Source organism: Coturnix japonica, chromosome 17, assembly GCF_054131305.1.
Source record: "Coturnix japonica strain WE chromosome 17, WE-NBRP24, whole genome shotgun sequence".
Lineage (NCBI taxonomy): Eukaryota > Metazoa > Chordata > Aves > Galliformes > Phasianidae > Coturnix > Coturnix japonica.
This window is the reverse complement of record NC_140679.1, coordinates 11,849,244-11,872,027: the sequence shown is the minus strand read 5'-3', so window position 1 is coordinate 11,872,027 and position 22,784 is coordinate 11,849,244. Positions and strand designations below refer to the sequence as shown.

Below are 22,784 nucleotides of genomic sequence, written 5' to 3'. Positions count from 1 at the left end.
TACCCCCCTCTATTCCCATACCCTCCTTTCTACCCCTGGGCACCCTTCTCTACTCCTGGGTACACCCGATCGTCCCCGTGCCCCCTCGTCTACTCCTGGATCACCCTTATTTCCCCCACATCCCCTCTAACTGCCCCTGGGTACTCCCCTAACTACCCCTATATCCTCTCTATCTACTCCCACGCCCCTTAACTACTGTTGGCTACTCCTTCATCTACCCTGGGTACCACCCTCCTCCTGCATCCTTCCCTATCAGCCTCCAAGCCCTCTATCTCCTCCTAGATACCCCTCTAACTGCCCTGAAGTCCCTCTGTCTATTGCTCCTGGATCCTCCCATTCACCTCTACGTCCCATTACCCACCCCGGAGTTTCTTCCCCACTCCCTACCCCCGGCTGCCTCCCTCCATTGCCCCGCATCGTCCCCATTGGCCCCCACTCTCCCTCCCACCCCTGGGGTAACACCTATCTATACAATTCGACCCCTCACACCCCTCCATCCCCCCCCAGCTCCGATCACACCGTGGCGGTGTGCGGGGCCGGACCGGGGCGGGGCGGCTTCCGCACACGGGCGGAGCGGGGTTCGTGGAGCGGGGCCGGGCGCTTCCTGCGGGGCGGCGGTGCGGGGAGGGGACGGGGAGGGCGGCGGCAACAAAGGCCGTTCCCCGCCCCCGCGCTCTGCTGAGCCGTCCTTGCGGCACGAAGATGCCCGCGGAGCTGCGGGGCCTCGCGGTGCTGCTGCTGTTGCTCAGCGCCCGCACAGCGCTGGTGAGTGCGGGGCTACGGAGGGGTGCGGTGGGGTGGGGTGAGGTGAGGTGGGGTGGGGTGGGGGGGCGAGAGGGATCAGCACGGCGCGGTGGTTGGGGGGATAAAGGGGGGTCGAGGCTGCGGGGAATGGCGTTTGAAGGTCACGGGGAAACGCCTTCGGGAGAAGCCGGCGGGTTTTGGGGTGTTGGCCGCCCCGGGAGGGCGCTTCGCTGGGGGATGGTTTGAGCGTCGGGTCCGCTACGGGGATGGAGCGGCTCGTGGGGCGGTGCTGAGGGTGGCGACCCCCGGACGCGGCGCTCACTCAGCGCCCCGTTCAGCGTGGGGAGCCCCTTCCTCTTCTTTTTCCCCTGTCCTTTTAGAGGGATAAAAAGTCCCCATTTCTGGCTGCCTTCCAGCGTGCAACCTGCTGGATTTAATAGCACCGAGCTCGCCTCGCTCCTTTGGGGTTTCTCGTTTCTGGTACCTCCCCTTCCTGCAGCCCCACTGCTGGGGATGCTCCAGGGTCAGGGATGCTCCAGATGGGTTTGGAGATGCTCCACGGATGCTCCAAAAGCACTTCAGGTTTGGAGATGCTTTGGTGATGCTCCAGCTTTAGTGATCCTCCAGGAGTGTTCTGAGCACAGAGATGCTCCAGGGGTGTCTGTGTGGCTCTCAGTGGTGGCTGCATCACTCACAAAAGTCCCTGTTTCTGAGGAGGCTGCTGAGCTCTCATTGAAAGCACCCAGAGGTGTGTGATATGTGAGCAGCCCAGCCCTCCATGCACACAGTGGGTGATGCGCCCAGCAGCTTTTATTCAGCTTAATGCTGCACTTTGCCATTCGTTTGGGGTGGATGGGGTCCGGCTGGCAGCTCACTCCATCTCTCCTTGTTGGGACCAAAAGGAGCCCTTCGTTTCTCCCTTCCCCACTTGGGGATCTTTAGTTGGTGGATGGCAGTGCAGCTGTTTGCTGAGGAGCAGAGGCAGGAGGTGGATGTGTGGGTTGGGCTGATGGGCTGCGGGGATCACTTGGGGGTTCGTTGGGGACCAGGAGGGGACCGAGGTCTCACTCTGCTGCTCTTTGCCATCACTGCTATGTTGTTTGGTTGTGTTGGATTAAGTCTCTGCTTTTCCCCTCTCCTTGGAGGCTCCAAGATGAGGACAATGCCTGGAAACAGCCCCAGGTGTGATGGTTTCAGGGGGGTGTGATATGGACTGGGGACACCCCATCCCTTCATGCATGAGGATGTGGTGATACTGCACTGATGTTGGATCTCTCTGCTGATGTCACTGGGGCTGGGGAAGGCAGCACTGGGATCTCCTGAGCCATCCCTGCCCACCCCCTTCCCTACAGCTTCGCTTTGTGTTGAGGTTGAGATCTGGAACCCTTTGCTGTGCTTATGGGGTGGGGAATGAGCTCAACCCCATAGGAGACACTTGAGAATCCGAAAGTGGTTCTGGGAGCCAGGAAGAAGGGAAGGGAGCCCATTCCCAGCTGGAGGAGGGCAGGGAAGGGGATGAGCTGATTCCTTCCACCCTGGGTCAGTGATGGGGTCCCAGCCACGGTGTGTGGGACAGCTCTGTGCCACCCCGGTGCTGTGGGATCTCACCTTCCTGAGGTCCGCAGAGATCTGAATGGCGTGGCATGCAGTGAGTGTGTGAAGTCTCAGCTTGGCTCATGGGGGGGATTTGAACGGCTTCTGCACGTTGGCATCCACAGGGAAAGCAGAGGTGGGAGGCAGAGAGCAGGGCGGAACAGAGGGCTTTTTGTGGCCGTGCAGAGATCTCCCTCAGTTAATTAATGTGACATTTATGCTGAGCTCCTCGTGCAAAGCCGAGTGGGGCAAAAGCCCTTTGTGGGGAGGGATGGGACCTGCGGGGTTTGGGGCTGCACCGGGCAAAGGGCAGCGCTGGGGGTCACTGCTCTGAGTGTGGATCTGGGAAGAAATGGATCCAAGTGGGGGTGGCACAGGGATGTGCTTTTGTGGAGCACATGGAGGAGGGGAACAGAACCAGTTGGGGTGAGCAGTGATGGGATCACAGTGGTAACCCCCCCCTACAGCAATGCCACCCAGTGCCTCCCTGCCCACAACCAGCATCGCAGCACCATGTGAGCCCTGAGCTGGGAAGTTTGGCCGTGTTTACGTCCCCACGATGCAAAACATCTCCTCCCTCCCTCCCCACGGTTTGGCTGCTGCTCAAAGTGCTCATTTTCAGATAAAAATAACAGTGGAGATCTCAGGGCTGCTGCTTCTTTCCCGGAGAATGGAAGGGTTGTATTGCTGAGAAATGGGGGGTAATGCTCTGCTTGAAAAGGATGCTCATGTGTGGCCCCAATGCAGTTTTACCTCCCAGGGTTGGGGCAGGGATTGAGCAGAACTTGCTGGCGAGAGAGTTTATGAGCCAAAAAATGCTGTTTTCTGGAGGAGGAAGAGGAGTGGGGAGGCAGCGCTGCTCCATGAGCAACACTGGTTGGGTGAAGCAACTGCTGCAAAGCGCTGAGAGGGTCGTGCCTCCCCTGCACACTGCTTGCTAACACCAGCATCCCTTAGAAACAACAGGGATGTACCCAAGGGCTGCAATTTGGGGGAAGAGAGCAGGAATTGTGGTCAAATATAGATTTCTACATAAAATCCTTCCTTTTGTTGCTGTTGCTTTTTTAGTGGAGAAATTTATGACTATTTTTCCGCCTTCTTTTGGAGGCTTTTTGGCAAGTAGCGCCGTGCAGCCTTTAATTTTCCTTTAATTTTCCTTTAATTTTCCTTTAATTTTCCTTTAATTTTCCTTCTTCATGCTCTGCCCATGTCTTTGCCAAAATAATAGTGAGAGGTTGGGGCTGCGGTGACACCGGAGGTGACACTTTGGGGGGTGCTGAGGGAGGATGGAGGACGGCACTCAGCCTTGCTCCGAAAGCCTGGCTCCATCCCAATGGAAAAAGGCAGAGCTGCCAGGTATTTGTTGATGAAACAGGGTGATTCTGTGCAGCTCTGGCCGTGCTTTCAGCTGGGTCTGGCAGAGAGTGGGGTTCCCTTTTTTGGAGTTGCAGCAAGTGGGGCCATACAGCACAGGGACCTGAGCTGGGTTGGATGGCGCTGGGGGATGGGTCGGCCTTGGGTTGATGATGGGGCACTTTCAGTCCCTGCCCACTCAGAGCCTTTGGGGGCTTTGGGAGTGAGTGTGTTGTGCTCTGGCCCCACAGCTGTCACTGGTTGCTGCTTCCTTCTGGTTGGGGTGGTAGGAGTGATGCTCCTCCTTATCCTTAGCATGGGTGCCAAGGGGATGGAGAATCCCCTCCATTTGTATCCATGAGCACTAATTAGGCTCTAATTAGCCCCATGTCACTGCCAAGGTCATGGGACATCAGCCTGCCACCAAGTACCACACGTTCTGGATGTGCTGAAACCTGCACCATGGCACCCAGATGCCTCTGCTCTCAGCACCCAGCCCATGTCATTGCTTGCTTTGTTTTCCTCTGGCACAAAAAGGAGCTGTTTCTCCCCATTTATCAGCATATAATAGTTTTGGACAGTTAGCAGCCCAGCAGGCAGCAATTAGGCTGTGGGGTGGGGCTGCAGAGGTGCAATCTGGCCAGCCATTGGGATTTCCACATGGCACTGCTTTGTCCCAATGGACTGAGGTGTCCCCACAGCACTGAGATGTCCCCATGGATTGAGGTGTCCCCAGCACTGTTCTGGCTGGGGATGGTTCCCATGTAACCATCAGCAGGGCAATGGGTTGAGTGCTAATTAATTCCCCAAGTCCTGATATGAAGCACCCCCCATTCCTTTGATTTCCAGGAGGAGAAGAAGGGAGACAAAGGTACTCAGTGCCATAGAGGGAAGAGCTGAGAGGAACCCATCAGCTGTGCCAGGGGCATAAAACATTTATAGCCCTTGAAAATCATCAAGGAAATGTCTGTCTCAGTTAAAATAGCAGGAGCAATTAGAGGGGGATAAAAAAGAGACAACACCAAACCCAAACACACATGGCTTGTGTGTAATTCCAGCTCAGCTCTTCTCTGAGTGTTTTTCATCCTCTGCTGGGCTGCAGCCTCCTGTCCTGCAGAGCAGGGTGATGTCCAGGCCCAGCTCAGTGGGCAGGAATGGGGCAGTTAGAGGGGTGGGTGAAGCTCTGGGGCTGCTTCCTCAGCATCTCAGTGCCCTGGCAGTGTGCTCACCCACTCTTGGCATAGCTCTGCCTCTGTCTCCCTCCTGCCCTGACAGCTATTGGGCTGTGGGGGGCTGCAGGTCTGGGGGATGCTGGGGCTGTGTCCTGGGGTGGTTGCTGGGTGTGTGCACAGGGGACTGTGACTCAGCAGCAGCCTGCACCAGGGGATGCTGTATCCAACCCCACATAGAGCTACTGGTGTCCAGCACCTTTGCTGGGATGCTGTATCCAACCCTATGTGGGGATGATGCTACCCAACACCATGTAGGGATGCCATACCCATCACCTTATAGAGATGCTGTGCCCATCATCCTGCAAGGATTGCTGGTACCCGACCCCATGTAGGGATGCTATACCCATCCCCCTGGGGGGATGCTGGCCCTTTAATAATGTCCTGACCACCCTCTTGCAGAAAAAACAGATTTCTCTCCCCCCCATCTACTCTCTTTGGCCATGACAGAGGAGAGGCAGATAACACACTTCTCTTTCCTTTTGTGTCGTCCTGCTGTGTTCTCAGCAGTTGGGCACTACAGAAACTGCTTTGGATGGAGAAAAGAGGCATCAGATGAGGGATACCTCCTCTTGCATCTTCTGTTTGTTCCTCTCCTGCTTCCAGGGACTGTAACTGAGAGCTGATGGAGCTCTGAATCAATCTGTAGGAGTAACTCAGGATGTGCCAGGAAAGGGAGGCTGCCCATGGGCACATGAGCTGAGCCCCACCCCTACATGTGGCTTCGTGGATGTGAATTCCAAAAGTAGGTCGTGGCCACGCTGGCATTGCAGGCGTTGTCCTACATATGTCAGTCAGGTAATTTATGGGGCTGGGGCCAGGCGTCTCGCCTCGCTGCCCCAGGTGTGCTGAGCGTCCCTGCCTGCATCAGCGTCAGTGCTTTTCTCCTATGGTGTTTCCTTCCTCCTAATGACAGCATGTCGGGGCAGACTGAGGCACCTCTGTATCCCCATCCCTGGAAATGTTGTGTTCCCATCCTGTGGGGCCCCTTTAAACCAATGCAGGGTTATCCCCACTCATTCTGAGTGGTCTGGGGTCCCTTGGAAAACTGCAGAAGGGGCTGTGAGCACGTTTGGTTTTGGCAAGTGCAGCATCTTCCTCCCCATCCATCACCATTTCCATGACAACTCGGAGGAAGGAGGGCAGCAGCTCCTTCCCTTGCATGTGCAGCTCATGAATGCCGTGGTCTGTGGCTTGGGACAGCAGTCAGCAAAGCACTGCCCTGGATGAATTATCCTTAATTAAACACTGCAAGGAGAAGGGCTGCTGGGAAAAGGGCCCCCTCATTGTCCAACAGCGTTTGGGGAGGGCTGCAGTCTGGGTGGGGGATTCTGCATTAATCTCCCAGTTGCAAAGCTGCACGTGGGGGGCTCTGATGGAGTCCTGATTAATCATTATTAGGAGGTTCATTAGATGTGGCTCAGCATGAGAGGGTCAGCAGGGCTCCAACTGAGCTGTGACAGCTCTGGGATGAGGTTTGGGGCGCTTGTGACAGCGCTGCTCTCCCTCAGGAACCTCAGGAATTACTTTAAAAGCCGCTGACACTGGGGTAGACAGAGATTCTCTCCTCATGGAAATCCCCATTCATGGTGATACCCACTTTGCTTTTGGGGTCTGTGGCTGTGAAAGGGTTGGGGCTCAGAGCAGAGCACCCTACGGAGCATCCTTGGCACTATCACCAGCAAACGGCCGCACTGCCCCCAGCCCAACCTGCCTCTGCCTCCCTCCCAGCACCCCCTGATCGCTTTTCAGTTACGTTCCTGATTGCAGCCCCAGGGCCGTGTTTCCCCATCCCCTGCGCACATTTCCACCCAAACTCTCCTCCCGCCGGCAGTGCTGAGGTCATTTCGGTCTCCCCGGCGGCGCCAGGGAACAATCGCTCATTGTGCTCCGCGCTCCGTCCTGGGAAAAGGAAGAGGGTGTGAAGCAGCGGAACAGCGCAGCGCTGGGACGGGTGGGCTGCTGGCTGCCTGCCCCCACCCCACCTCTCTGAGCTGCCCTTGGGGTCCTCTGCTTGCTCTCAGCCCCGTGGTGGTGTTATGGGTTGTTGGCCACAGGGATGCTTTCCGCCCACGTCTCTGCAGTAGGACCAGTGCAGTGCAGCACGTGCCAGTGCATCGTGCATCACTCCAAATCCCCCATAAGGAAACACACACCATCATTCCACATGGCTTTTTTTCTTGCATCATTGGCCCAGGAGAGGATTCACCCCATGTCCTTCCACCTCTCCAGATTAGGGTTCTCACAGGCTGGTGTCTTGGTGCCATCCCTCTGCTTGGGATCTCCCTGCCCCCTGTGGTTTTTCCCTCTGGGAGATGAGGTCCTGGACCACTCCTTGTCCATGCTGGACAGGATTAGGCTTCTGAGCCATCTGCTGCCTGCCTCGCCTGATCCCACTTTGGGGACAGGGACAGCAGGGATGGCGTGGCAGGGATGGGTGCCACGACTTGGGTTGGGCACATTTGTGCTGATGGAAAAAGAGAGGGAGAACACCCTGTGGGCATCTCTCACCCTCATTTAAGGAAGGTTTGGCTCAGACCTCCATACTGAGGCTGGGAATGTGCTAGAGGATGGGGGCACCTCCCAATGGAGAGCCCTAGATGGATGCTCTGGGTTGGAGGCTGCTCTGAGTGGCACATTGCTGTGTTTCATGCTGTAAATCCCTATAATGCCACCAGACTGGGATTGCTAGCAGCACCCACATCACCTGGGGTTCACTGCAGGGAGGGCTCGAGCCTAGAGCTGCAGCAGCAATCAGCTTAAGGGAGATAAAGGCACAGGCAGGAAGTGGAGAGGGAGGTGGTGTGGTCTGGGTGTGAAATGAGTGGTTTGGAGTTCTGGCATTGGGATCTGGAGGACTCCTGGGTGACACCAGATTGGTCACCCAAGGGACTGCATTGTCACCATTGCCCTCATGAGGATGAGGCTGGGCTAATGGATGGTGATGGATGCCAGCAATGAAAGACATCATTTTTGGGAGCGGGGAAAGCAGTTTGGGAAGGGGATCACAGCATTTCTTTCCTCTCCAGGTAAAGCCTGGCCATGGGGTTCCTGCTCCTGCAGCTGGAAAAATTCATGTCAGAGCAATGGGCTGGCCAGGAACGTTGGGATGCATGGGGATAGGAGAGATGTAGGAGGCTGGAAATGCTGAGGGCCGGGTAGGGTCAGCATGGAGCTGATCCTGGCCCAACCTTGGGTTGGTTGCTCTGACTGCACTAATTTCCAGGGAATCTATTAGGAAATCATCCACACCACCTCTCTGCTCCATCCTCACTGTGAGCCCCATGGACATCCCTGGGAATGGAGTGTGCACAGCAAAGCATCCTCTGAGCATCCAAACACTTTCTGTAGCACCTCCATCATGCTGCAAACCCAGCTTGTATGGGAGGAAGGAAACTCCACATTCATTCCCATGGCATTGAGCCAAACTGTGCCCAAACCAACCACGGCCTTTGCTTGTGTCTTTCCCCCCATCCCTGTGCTTGCTGCACCCTTCTGCAGCATGTCCCTGGGGATGCCACGAGCGGCAATGAATCCCAGAGGTTAATGACGTAAGGTGCCAAAAATAGCACCTTTATCTACAAGCACGTGTCCTTGTGCATATTTTTTGGAAGCGAGCAGGAAGGGGAGCTGGGAGAATCACAAAGCCTGGGCTGTGTGCTGTGATCCTGTACAGGCACTGGGCTGTGCTTTGGGGTGTGCAGGGTGATGTCTGGGAATGCTCGTTGCTTGCATGTGTGCCTGTGGTGTAATTTTAGCAAAGCCTCCCCAGGTAAATCCTCCATTTATTACACCATAAAACCCATCAAATGCACAGGGCTGGGGCTTTGTGCCCTCCCCCATGGCACACACAATCTGCCAGGAGCTGCGGGTAATCCCCTGCGCTCCATCCTTAATCCCACTCTGTCCCTCGCTGAACCGCCCACGGTTGCGAGCACGGGGTGCTCCCACGTTTGCTTTCCAAGAAGCCCCAAGGAGGATGAGAGCAGCACCAAAAGGATCCAAAATCTGCAGGTGTGAGGTGCAAACCCATGGGGTCTGATCAGCCCACCCCAAAGGAACCCCAATACCATGAGCTGTTTGTAGGTTGGTTGGTTGGTTTTCTTGGTGGTTTTTCTTTCTCCCATTTTAAGCTCCAGTGCACCAACACCCACAGATTTTGGCTTTGCCCATCCCATGGGGATGTGTGTAATGAGGGCGTGCTCTCAGTTGGCTGCAGGCTTGCAGAGTGGTGTGCCTCAGTTTCCCTTCCCTTTCTGTCTGGAGATGAGTGAGTTTGGGAAAGCCATGCCTCTTTTCAGAGGTATCTCTCAGGAGATGAGCACTCCTTGGGTGCTGCTGTGACCTTGGATGATGGAGATGGATGATGGAGACCACACTGCTCCACTGGAATATCCCTTCCATCTCCTGCAAGCAATGCCATCTCAGCCTCATGAGCATCCCAGCTGGGTGCACTGCTCTGATGGTGCAGGACCAACATATGCACCTTCTCTCAAAGGTTTGGGTCTGGGGCTGTGTGTTAGGAAGTGTTGCCTCAAGGACGCCTGTCTTCCATCTCTCCAGCATGACACTGAAAAGCTGCCATCCCTTTTAGTGTATCAGCCATAATTATTGTTGGAAAGGCAGAATGGAAACGGCTTGTTTAGTTACATTTCATTAAAAGGAGGGGACAGGAAACAATGAGGCTTAGGCTGTATAAATATTTGAACAGTGCTTTCCAGCAACATAACCCCTCTGTGTGTGCATGTGTGCACGCACGTGCCTACAGCCCAGGTCACATACACATGGATGGGTAACTTGAAACGTTTCCCATCGCGTGCCAAAATGATGTAAATCCCCCATTCCTGGTGATGGCTCAGCCAGGGCTTTGGTTGGTTTTGTCCATTGGCAGAAACTTTGCTCTTGTGCAGGGTCTGACCCCTCCCACCCATTTATTTTCTCAGTAAAATGAGCCCTGCGGGGCTGGAGGAGCTTCCTGGGTAAGGTAACCAGAGATGGCAGCCCTGGGATCAAGGCTCCACGCTTGGATGGATTTGGGAGCTTTCCTTTCATCTGGAAACCTGAGCTTTATTGGTGTGTGCAGACAGTGGGGTCCTGGGGGCTGCATTTCGGGTGGTCCCCACTGCTCCATGCTTTGCAGAAGGGCAAAGCTTTGCTAAATGCTCGAGCTGCTCCGTGCAGGGGAGTGTCTTTTGCTTTCCTATTAATTGCATTTCTATTACATTTTTATTGCACACTGGCTTGCTGAAAGCCATGGTAGAGTGGGGAGCATGGCTGAACGGTGCTATCGAAAGCAGATTGATTACATTTGCAAACAAATACTTGCAGCAGATAGAGCTCAGGTTAGGCAAATATCATTTAAGTCCTACTGTAGACTACGGAGAGGAAATGCCATTTTTTTTCTTTCCCAAATCTAGACACTGATTTTTCTTTTCAAGAATTAACCCTCCCATCCAACTGTATCCCCACTGCAACACCTACCAAACCACATCAGTGAATCAGTGCGTGCCCCTGGGAGCACCCAACCCAACATTCGGGTTGGCCAAACAAGTTATGGCACCCCTTCCCTGGAGGTGCCCAAGGCCAGGCTGGATGGGGCCCTGAGCAGCCTGATCTGAGGGGCGTTGGGGAGGGCAACCAGCCTACAGCAGAGATTGGAACTAAATGGTCTTTAAGGTTCTTTCCAATCCAAGAAGTGGGGGAAAAGAGATAAAGTCCTATTTTCCAGCTCTTTGGATAGCTGAATCTCAGCTCTGAGAGCGAGCTCTGAAATGCTCCTTTGTGGAAAGTGAGAAAAGCTCGAGACGGTTTTGCATGTTAAGCTGCAATAGGATTATGGAGCCGAGCAAATTAAATCAATTCTGGGCTGGGTGGGGAAGTCCCACATGGGGTGTTTAAGCTGCTGGGTTGTTTCTGAGGTGCAGAACCACACATCCACAAGGTGGCTGGCACTTGAGGTGACTCCATCCAATGGGTGGTTGATGCTTGGGGTGATCCTATCCATGGAGTGACTGGCACATGGGGTGATCCTAACTGTCATGTGGTTGGCACCTGGGTGGGGGGGAATCCTATCTGTAGAGTGGTTAGTGCTTGGGGTGACTCTATCCCTCAGGTAGTTGGCATTTGGGGTGACGCTATTCATGGAGTGGTTGGCACTTGGGGTGTTGTGTGTTGTGTGGTTGGCATTTAGGGTGACCCCATTTGTGGGGATGTTGGCATTTGTGTTGACCCCATCTTTATGGAGCATCCTTGTCTGCCCGATGCAGTCCCATTCACTGGGCTCATTTGTACCTCTTCATCAGGTGTTGTGCATGCAGCAGGAGGTGGTACTGAGTTCAGGGGGTTGTTGTTGTGTCTTTTCCCCTCCATCTCCCTGGAGAGTGAAAGCAGAGCGTGCTGGGAGAGGAGGTGTTAGCAACAATTGATGTCGGGAAGTTGGCTATTTTTCATGCCAGCTCTGGCTCGGGGATATTTTATTATACTGTGGGGTAAGATCTGGCACTAATCCACTGAAGTATGGGAATAAAAAATGATATTGGAAGCAGGCAATCCCAAGGAGGAGGAGATGCTGATAGATGCATTCAAGAAATGTCTAGATATAGTGCTTAGGGATGTGGAGTAGTGGGCAATATTGGTGGTAGGTGGACAGATGAAATTAGAGATCTTTTCCAACCTTAATGATTCCATGACTTTAAGAGATGAGACTGGTCTGGGATTGAGGACCTGGTGAGGATACAACCTTCCCATGTGCAGGAAGAGCATTTCCCACCAGTATCCTGAACCCCCAGAATCCAGCACTGCCTTTTGGCCGTTCTACTTGGCTTTGCTATGGACACCTCCAGCTCAAGCAGCCTCCATGGTCGCTACCATCAGTCCTGCTCTCAGGAGCAGCTTGCTGACACATTTATTTTTAACTCAGCCATGGATCTAAGCTTGGAAATGCAGCAGTTTCATAGTGGGAAAAGAATTGTGGAGTCTTTAGGGTTCAGAAACAATGTTTTCGTTCCAACTTTATGTGCAAGTTAATATTATTTCAACTGTTTATAGTATCACTAAATCATGTGCTGGAATGAGTTATTAAGGTTTTATATAGAAAGCACCAGAAAGGTGCTTTCAAGGACTGATTAATAGAAAATATCCCCTGGAAAATATCATAGAAACAATCAACACTTTTCCTGTGGTCTGTTCTCAATTTAACACGTATTCCCATAGACAATGGCATTCAGCCTCGGACAGATTGCTGACCCTGCATGCAGGGCTGAGTCTGTTTGAGCTTTCCAATGCTACTGGCTTTGGCATCCTCCCTGGATGCCCTGGCTGCCGGATCCCAGTGGGGCATACAGAATTCCATTTCCCAGCTGGGGTCCCCATGTCCTTTCCCCATGACCTCACTGGGAAACGAAGCCCAGAGCCGTTTGGGGTGGGTGTGCCCAAGGAAATCACCCATCGCCTGCACACTCGATGGATGCTGCGTCGCCATGGAGGTGGTTTCCATAGCGACTGTTGCCATGCCGATGGCTACCAGAGAAGGACCTGAGAGCATCCTAGGGAGGTTTGCCAGCCTCTCCCTGCCACTAAGGATAGATTTATAAGGCATCCTTCCTCCCAGAGTGCAAGGCAGACCTTTGGCAGCAGGATATGTCCAGAGATGTGCAGGGTCATGCAGGAGGTGGCAGGTCACATTGGATCCTTGGTTTCCCAGCAAACACCCAGCACTGCAATGCTGGGCATGTCAGTGGGACCCTGTTCCCAATCAGCACATTTTTCCCTCTGTAAAATGATGTCACCTGTCTTGATAAAGGGAGAGGACAGAGAGGGACATCCGCTCTGCTGGGAGGTAGAGGCACATGGATAGCACGGAGGGACTGAAGCCTCTCTAATCTCCAGCTCAGCTCTGATGGGGCTGGGCCAAAGGGTCTGAGCTCTCATTCACTTTCCAAGGCTCTTAGTGCAGAACTTGGCTGTGATTTCTGCTGCTGCAGCCCCTTGGCTGTGGTTCCCAGCTGGCCCTGCCAAGCCACAGTGTGGAAGCATCAAGGGGACAGTGGGTCAGTGTCATCATGTGTCCATAGGAGTATCAGGCAGCTGGAAGTAAATTGGCCGTTGCCTTTGCTGTGGGGAGCAGGGAGGCAAATGAGCTATGCCTTGGCATGGCACAGATGCAGCTCATTCTGAGGCAAGTGTAATTAATCCCCATCACTGTTGAGTCTAACTGGGCTCAGCCCCACTGAGCGATGGAGTTGGCTGTGTTCTTTGTGTAGCTGGGTGTTGATGCCCTTGTGCACTCATCACCATCATCTCCAAGACCTTCCCAGTGATTCGTCACCATGGGACCACCAGGAAGAAGCCCTGCTTGCAAATTGCACCAACAACTGCCCAAGTTGCTTTGACTAAATGGTCCTGTCCACTCCCTTGCTCAGCTGAATTTGGTTCTTTGCAATGGGATGGACACACACTACATGTACCCATTTGCATCACTGCATTGCTCTAACATCTTCTGGGCAAAATGCATCTGGGGCACATGCTGGCTCAGCCAAGACTCCATCCATTGAATGGATGGATGGATGGATGGATGGATGGATGGATGGATGGATGGAGGAATGGATGGGCACATGCTGGGCCCATGCTCCTGCATTTTCATTTCCCCATCCAAGCCCTGGGAAGTGATGGTTGGAGCTGCTTCATCTGGTTCCAATTTAAGAGAGAAATGAGCTCGGCAGAGCCGGGCCATGTGGCTCCCATTACAAGGAGGCTGTGCAGGTCAAGCAGAGAGAATATGACCTTTGGGGATCTCAACAGGTCATCCAGCAGGGCTGAAGGGTGGGCTGGGGTGCGCCTGTGTTATGGGCTCCTCATTTCCTGGTGAGCCTCAGTGCTATTAGCATAAAAAATTGCTGTGGTCTAGGATTAAACGACAGGCTTAGTCTCCTAACAGGCTCTTAACAGAAGACAGATGTAAGTTTTTGGGCATCTCTGTCTTTTGCAAGGCTTTAAAGTCTGGCCACGCTACACTCAACAAGCACAGGATTCAAAAGGCAAATGAAAGCAGCTCCAAATGTTTCTTCTCCCAACCCCCAGGCCTTGCAGTTGAGACATTGCTTATTTAGCAATGTCGTTTGCACTCAGCCTTTGTTTATCAGTTCTTCTCTGCTTTTTACCTTCTCCCCTCCAGAAGCTGGTGCTTGATGCTGTACAAATCAGTGCAATGAATATAAAATCTCTTGTGCTCATCTTGTTATCACCAATTATGGCCACCTTGATTTCCAAGGAGGGAAATGAGGGGTGAGGAGGCAGCAGGAGCCTGACCAACAGGCACTTCCTCAGCTTGCCCCACTCGGAACCATTTTAACATTTCAAAACCCATTTTTATTTCAATCTGCAATAGAAACAAAGAAACTCAAAGCTGTTACGGAGAGGTACAATCCCATAATAGCAAAGGGGGCCCTTCCACCCCTTCACTTGAAGTGCAAGCACCAGCCTGGCTTGTTACATCTTAAAACATCTGATGCTATCTTACTGATCAAAGCCTCCTTGTTTGTGTTGTAATGAAGTGTCAAACTGTTTCCTTACAATGCAAACAGGAGAGACTTTGATCTGCAAAACAAGATGCTTAAAAGACCTATGAGAGAGGGCCCTTCAAGTCTTGGCAGCGCCATGGAGCAGCAGAAAATCTGAAGTTTGACATCGTGTCATGCTGTCACTTTCCAGGCTGTGGCAGCTGATAGTGTGCATTAATGTCACACCTATGCCAGAAATCACGTGAAAATCCTCTAAAAGGAAACAACAGAGAGCTGCAGTTTGGTTGTTTCCCCCCCCCCTTTTCCAGAGGGCTCTTTCCATAGGAAATGTTATCAGAGTCCATGTGCACTTTCCACACATTGTCAGCTTTGATTTGCAACAGGGAATTATTTTGGGGGGGGGGAAGCAGTTTAAGCAGTTTGGAGCAGCTCAACTGGAGAGCACTGCCTGCAGTCCCCTCCCTTGGTGCTCTCTTGGTGTGTCTCTCCTTATCCCATCCCATCCCATTTAACCCCACCCTGTGGTGCCCACTGCAGTAGGTTAATTCATCTTCTGCTTGGCTTCAGGCTCAGCGCTGGCGCAATGAGAACTACGAGAGACCAGTGGACCTGGAAGGCTCTGGGGATGATGATCCCTTTGGGGACGATGAACTGGATGACATCTACTCGGGCTCTGGCTCAGGCTGTAAGTAGCTGCAGGGCTCCCAGGCAAGGGTGTGAGATCATGGGTTGGGATTTGGTGGGACTCAAGCTGTGGATGGGGGGAATGGATTGCCCTAACTTTTGATTGTGAGGCTGCATGGACAGCCAGTCCTGGGAAATGCCCACTTCATCCTCTGCTCTTCTCTAACTCTTCCAGATTTTGAGCAGGAGTCGGGGTTGGAGACAGCGGTCAGCCTCACCACGGACACATCCATCCCACTGCCCACCACAGTGGCCGTGCTGCCTGTCACCTTGGTCCAGCCCATGGCAACACCCTTTGAGCTGTTCCCCACTGAGGACACGACTCCTGAGCAAACAACCAGCGTCTTGTACATCCCCAAGATAACAGAAGCACCAGTGATCCCTAGCTGGAAAACAACCACCACCAGTACCACTGCCAGTGACTCCCCCACTACCACCACCACGGCTGCCACCACCACCACAGCTGCCACCACCACCACCACCACAACCACCACCACCGTCAGCACCACCGTGGCCACCTCCAAGCCCACCACTACCCAGAGGTTCCTGCCTCCCTTTGTCACCAAGGCAGCCACCACCCGGGCCACCACCCTGGAGACGCCCACTACCTCCATCCCCAAAACCAGTGTGCTGACAGAGGTGACCACATCACGGCTTGTCCCCTCCAGCACAGCCAAGCCGAGGTCCCTGCCAAAACCAAGCACCTCCAGGACTGCAGAACCCACGGAAAAAAGCACTGCCTTACCTTCCAGTCCCACCACGCTGCCACCCACAGAAGCCCCCCAGGTAGGAGGCAGGAGCACTTCTCACCTGCTGAAGGGCTCATGGACAATGTGTGAAGCCAGGAGATGGTGATGAGGAGCCCTTAGGGTGGCTGAAGCCAGCTGCCCAGGTCAGGCCAGGTTGGGCTCTTCCCATCTCTGAAGAGAGCTGAATGTTTTGGGGGATGGAGAGGGAAGATGGAAGGGTGGGGGTATAGAATCATAGAATCATTATGGTTGGGAAAGCTTTCTAACATCACCAAGTCCAACCTCAACCCATCCCCATCATGCCCACTAACCACGTCCCTCAGTGTCACATCTCCACATTTCTTCAACATCTCCACGAATTGTGACTCCACTACTTCCCTGGATAACCTGTTCCAATGCATCACTGTTTCAGAGAAGAAAGTCTTCCTAATATCCATCCTGAACCTTCTCTACCTCCAGCATAGGTAGAGCACAGGGATAGGGTTGATGACAGATGCTCCAGAGCTTCTTCCCCAAGTAATAGGAGGGCAGTGTGGGGGCAAAGAGGGGCTTTCCCTTGGGTGCAGTGAGCTCACTGTCCTACAGCTCAGCTCACAGACTGGAACTGGCAGACCCAATCACTCTGCAGTTCCAGCTTGAGCATTTGCAGCCCATCGGGCTTTTAGGGTGGGGGGATTTAATCCACTGCACCGTCTCTCATTCAGAGCCCCTAAGGGGCCTTTTGAAAACGGCTTTGACTGAAAGGTGGAGTGATTTGTCTAAACTAGTCACTCTTTTCCGGGTACGTATGTATGTGCGTAGCGCTCCGGGCTCCCGCTGACCTTCAGTTAATCTCTGTCACAAATCCACGTGCTTGTGGAAGCAGTGAGCCGTGTGCTGTGCCAGGGGCACTGTGACATGGAGAGGTTTCTGTTTCATCCGCCTTGGTTTCATCCCAAACCAGCTTATTGCTCATCCCCATTTGTAATGGGCTGAGAGAGCCATTTGCCCCATAAAAGAGATGTTCTGGGAGTGCTTTCCTTAGTGATGCTCTGTGGGATCAGCTCAGCATGCAGCAGGGTGAGGGGGCAGGTCAGGGTGGATTTGTCCCCAAGGAAGCTTTGAGTGTGGGCATGTGTAGGAGGCAGTGTATAGATGAGGATTGGGCTGGAGGAGAACAGGGTAATGGGACCCTCCTTAGGTCTCTGTAGGAGGCCATAGGTGGGAGCTTGTGTGTCTCAGGGGCACCTGGATGGGGACTGGCCAAAAATGGTCCTGCTTGGCTTAAGAGACCTTATCTTTTAGGTGACAGTCAAGATGTGGGATTGTATTGCTCTCTGCAATACAGCTACCCACTTTGGTGACGCAGGGAAGGGATACTCCAACATTAACCATCATGTTCACCACCATGGTATCACAGTGTCCTTCCTCCAGCCACACTGCTGCTGCTGGAGACACAAACCACCTGTAAGTCCTTGTCCCCTGCTCCACCTTGTCCTTTCCTCCAGGTGGAGCCAGGGGAGCTGACGACGGTCCTCGACAGTGACCTGGAAGTCCCAACCAGTAGTGGCCCCAGCGGGGACTTCGAGATCCAGGAGGAGGAGGAGACAACTCGTCCTGAGCTGGGCAATGAGGTGGTGGCAGTGGTGACACCACCAGCAGCACCGGGGCTGGGCAAGAATGCAGAGCCAGGGCTCATCGACAACACGATAGAATCAGGCAGCTCGGCTGCTCAACTCCCCCAGAAGAACATCCTGGAGAGGAAGGAAGTGTTGATAGGTGAGAGAGGAAGACATGGGTTGGTGGTGGGATGGAGGGTTTGGCCTGGGATGGGTGCTGGCACACACAACCTCACCTGCCCCAGTAGGTGAGTCCTGTCTATCCTTTACCAGTAACCAGCACACTGTTGAAGCTCCTCAAATCACGCAAACTGCACAAGGCCACCACCCTCACGTTCAGTTTTAAGCGTGAATTCTGCTCATAAAGCACAAAACCAAGCAGAACCCGGCTCTATTCCCCTCCTGACAGCTGTGCTGCTTTCTGTTTCAGCTGTGATTGTCGGCGGTGTGGTGGGAGCCCTCTTTGCTGCCTTCCTTGTCATGCTGCTCATCTACCGGATGAAGAAGAAGGATGAGGGCAGCTATACGTTGGAGGAACCCAAACAAGCCAATGTCACCTACCAGAAGCCGGACAAGCAGGAGGAGTTCTACGCATAGGACGAGAGCCTGGCATGCCTCATGCTCCCTGCTCCTGCTCCAAACTCTCCCTCTTCTCCTCCATCCCGTCTCTTTATCTCTCTTCTCTTTTGGATCAGACTGTGAATTTAAAAAGCAAAAAAAAAAAACACAACAAAACAACAAACAAATGAACAACAAAAAACAAACAAACACAAAAGGAGAAACCGTACCTTTGGCGCGAGGAGATTGCCACGTTGAGGATGGCGGATGGAGCTCATGGGGCTTTTCCCACCTCTATGGTGGACTCTGGGATCTGGACACCTTGTACCAACCCTAGGGTGCAGGGTTTGGATTTATCTTCTTTTTCTGTCTTTTATTTTTTATTTTTTTCCTGTTGGAAAGAAAGGAGGCTTTTTTCTCTCTCTCTCTTTTTCTTTTTTGTTTTTTCTTATTTTTCTTTTATTTTTTGAATGGAGCTGGTTACTTTGCAGGAATTCCCTTTTGCTCCCAGCTTCTGTTTGAAAAGAGGATGCAACTCTCAGATATGCTTTGAACCTTGAAAAAGCACAAGGGGCTGGAATACCTGGAGCCCTGGGATTTGCTCTTGGAATCACGGCCAGCTCCCATCTGGAGAATTCATGGAACACCAAGAAAACATGTTTGGGTTCCTCATGTGGATCCGCTCCGGCCACCAGCATCCTTTACTGCATCGTTATGCACGGCCAGAGACCCAACATCTCTAGAACCCATGTGGTGTTGGTGTGGTGTGGAGCAGGGCCTGTGCTTTTGCTGGGTTTTCACTGTGACAAATAAAGCTCAGCTTGCATAGCACTGATTTTCAAATGGTGTGGGATGGCGCTTGGTGGGGAGCTGACATGGGGTGGGAATGCAAACATGCTTGGCTGGGGTGGTGTCCTGCAGCTCAGCAAGGAAAGGAAGGAGAAGCAGAGGCACTAAATGACATGAGTCAGGCACGAGGACCCAACCACAGGAACATGGAGCTGTTTAGGGGCATCTTGGAGCAGAGTAGATCGTCTGCATGGCTTTAGTGAGCCCCAGTGCTAAGCATTTCTATTCCTTTTGTTGAATTTTGATTCCCGTGGGGATCAGCCCACAAGCAAAGAGCCCAGAAGCTGTCATCAAACACATAGTGCTCTCCGTTCTGTCGGTCCTCAACCCTCCCCTTTGAGAAGGGCCGGATTTTGGAGTGAGCTCTCTGCACAGAAAAGTCAATTAGATATTTCAATTAGCTGGCTTTTAATTAGCACTGCTTGCCATGCAGCTGAGGATCTTTTTTTAACGATGGCTGCAATCTTGGCAGTGTCCTGTGGAGATGTTGGCTTTACTCTTAGAGCAGTTTAAAGAGTAGAACAACAAAAATATCAGTTCCTCCAACTCTGTTGCACCATGAATTGACCTGCATGGGCACAGTAGCACTTTGTCCCCTTCAGAATGTGAGTGAATACAGGGATTTATCACCCTGCTGGAGACTGCAAGACAGCAGAGATCCTTTTTATGTTGGGAATTTGAGAGACTGAATGCGTATGTATATGTATGTACATATATATACACATGCATATATACATGCACATACATACACAGTTTTTTATATATTTGTGAAATGAAACCCCTGTAACTTATCATTGCACTGTGTACAATGGCTGAGCTGGGTCTGCTGAGGTTTGCACATCAGCATTCAGTCCTTGAGCTCATTGATGTTCTTATTCCACAGTAAGGAGCACAGCCCAACTGTAACAATCCCAGTTTTAGAGAAGTCAGCCGCAAAACAGTTGTCGTTTTTGTTCTCTGTGTTAAGAGAAGGCTGTTCTGTTGGCTGCCTTGGATGGGATGCTGAAGGTGCTGGTGTATGTGTGTGTATATATGCACCCATTTTTAGTTCTGTCAGCATGAGGATGAGGATGCTCTGAAGGTGACCACGTGGCTGAGGAAGGCTGTTGGCCCCAAGGGCCACTTCCAAGCTGCTCAAAGGGGATTGCTTAATGGCTTTGTGCTCTGTTCCCAAAATGGCCCAGGTTGATGGTGCATGGCAGAAATAGAACCTCTCCATGGTAGCATGAGTTGGGCATGGCAGGCATCCAGGCCACCCAAAATCACTGTCTTTTGGAATAACGTGGACTTAATCTTTTGAGCTTACGTTAGGGGAAAAAAAAAGTCAACCCTCCCAGCTTAATCTTTTAAATGCTGCTTTTCTTAGCTGCTTCCCTAATCTTCTTCATTCCATTTTTCCCCCCCTTAATAGCCTGAACTTCTATAATACAATTTTTTATTCACTCAAGCTTAACCTTGGTTCGCTCAGCTGGTGTTAAGTTGTAATCCTGGCACTTAAATCCGTGACAGTTCCAGAAGTGAGGAAGGCTGGCAGCAGGGAGAGGAGCTGGGCAGATCTTCTTACAGCCATTAAAAGCAGAAGTCTGCAGGCCAAAAAGAAGGTGAAGCCAATTAAATTCGTAATTAGAGCTGACCAGGCTTCATTCGTTGTCCTCTTCTTCTACATGGTTGCTCAGACGCAGCAGAGATGTGATCACAAGGAGGGTTCCTCTGGAAGTGGAAATGAGTCTGGTGGGACAGAGCTGACCAAGTTCAGCTCCAAAGAAATACAGACACCATCACTTCTGTGTAATGGGGAAGGACAAAAACTGATGGTGCTGTGAGGATGTAAGCAGCCCTGTTTGTGCAGAAAGGCTTTTCCTTCTGCTTCCCCATGTCTTTGGTGGAAGAGCTTTTGCTGTGCAAGCTGCTATATTTTAGGAGAGCAATGGGACACAGGTGGCATCAGGCAGTGGCAGGACTCAGGCTGGCATTTAATGGCTGGGTTTGGGTCACCTCTGAAGTCTTTCATTCTGGACCTTTCAAGACTTAGCAGCAGGACTTGACATGAATTTCCCGTTCCCTCCCCATTTTGCCTATTGGGTGATAAAATCCCCCTTCTGGGCTCCTGCTCTCAAGAGTTGTCCAACCTCTACCGAGAGCCATCAGCATGGAGGCAATAATGGAAGCAAACCCATCACTGAGCAAACAGATGGGTTTATGTGTTCCTTTCCTTTTTATAACCACATCTGGGTTTGGAGCTTTCCGTGGGGCTCTGTCAGCTCCCAGAATGATGCTGAGAATTCACAACTGAAGTTTCCACTTGAGGCGGTGGGGATGTCTGTGGCATGTGTGTATGTATGTATATATATGTGTATGTAATTAATATATATGTATATATGTATATGCGTGTGTGTGCAAAGCACACAAACGTACACAGCTTCAATGCAAACTGCACCTAACAAGGAAGGGGTGCTGGGGGCTCCTTCCTTCACCTTTTCTATGGGGGCAAGGAGATGGTCCTGCCTCCCCAGCTTTACCAGAGCTTAGGCAAGGAGCCCTGCTGCCACTTGCCCCTTTCCATGGCCGGAGCTGAAACAGAGCCTAAAACCCACAGTGAGACCCCCAAACCCACGTGGCTTCCCCCCACGTACTGTGCCTGCAGCTCCTTGGCCGTACCCACACTCTGTCCCTATAGAGAAGTCTCAGTCTGGAGTTAGCAGATTTTCTTCTTCTTCTTCTTCTTTTTTTTTTTTTAATATATATATAATTTTTTTAATTACTTTGTTAAAATTCATCCTAGGAGACGCCTGTGCAATGCCCAGATTTATCCCCCCCGCACCTCGCAAACAGCTCCATCACTGCATTTCCAAAGACCTCAGGGGTACCAGTGACCCTCTGGGTGTTAATCACCCCCTGGTCTAAGGCATAAATGTACAGCTGACAATCAAAACTGACAGAAATGCTGACTTTAAAAATAAACGTATCCATTGCAGTTTGATAGAACGTTTTTAAAACCATGTGCTTAGTGCTCACCAACCAGGATAAATCACCGCCCATCGGTCCTTCTGTAAATAACCATGAAACATCCTTGTATAAATCAAAAAGAAAAAAAAATAATAAAAATAATAATAATTTAAGAAAACCCTCTGATATATGTCCAGAAAATTATCCCTTTCCAGAAAATTTAAATAATATGAAGAAAAAGGAAAACCCGTCAATGTGTGAGCTCCACTTCTCTTTTTCTCTGGAGCTGACTTCAATTCCCAATAGGAGAATGAAAACTCTTTGACAGTAAAAAGAGCTATGAGTGTTTTACCTTTCGATAAATATGGGAGGGGAAAAGAAAAAAATGCATGTAAATATTTTTAATAGGAAGCATATCTTAAACAGGACCTTTTTTTGTATGTACATAACTCTCCTAGAGTTTAGTACTTAAATTGCTTCATAGTGTCTGTTTAAAAAAAAAAAAAAAAAAAAAGAAAAATAAAACAAAATGTTTGTTAACTGTTTTTGTTCTTACTCAATGGCCAAAACTTTAAAAATAATAATAATAATAATAATAAAAAAGACTATAAAAATAATCTTTGCCAATGGATTTAGCACTGTAATGGTACTGTCTATTTTTTTTAATTATTTCTGTGCTGTGCCCATTTATAAAAGAACAAAAAAATATAAAAATAAAGTCATTTAAACATTGCCTGCTCAGGGCTTTGCCTGTTTCTTGTTGCCACAGGTTTTGGCCACACCAGTGTGAGATGCAAGGGGAGAATATGCCACTTGTTGGGGTGCGATAGTGGCGGGTGAGGGCTGGAAGCTAATTAATGGTCTCCACAGCAATGCAACAGAGATGCTGATGAGCCACAGCACTGCCCCTGATGCATGTGACCAGGGTGCAGGGAGGAGTGGGTGTCCCCAGGATGTGGCCAC

The 22,784-nt window shown here is 51.5% G+C and overlaps 1 protein-coding gene across 1 annotated transcript; it reads left to right on the top strand.

Annotated features, from left to right (window-relative positions):
• The first annotated feature begins 670 nt into the window (after positions 1-670).
• Positions 671-22,554, top strand: SDC3 (syndecan 3). Its single transcript, XM_015883678.3, has 5 exons — positions 671-765; positions 15,005-15,122; positions 15,297-15,907; positions 17,358-17,628; positions 17,899-22,554. The coding sequence occupies exons 1-5, from the start codon at positions 703-705 to the stop codon at positions 18,063-18,065; spliced, it is 1,230 nt and encodes a 409-aa protein (XP_015739164.2). The 5' UTR covers positions 671-702; the 3' UTR covers positions 18,066-22,554.
• The last annotated feature ends 230 nt before the right edge of the window (positions 22,555-22,784 follow it).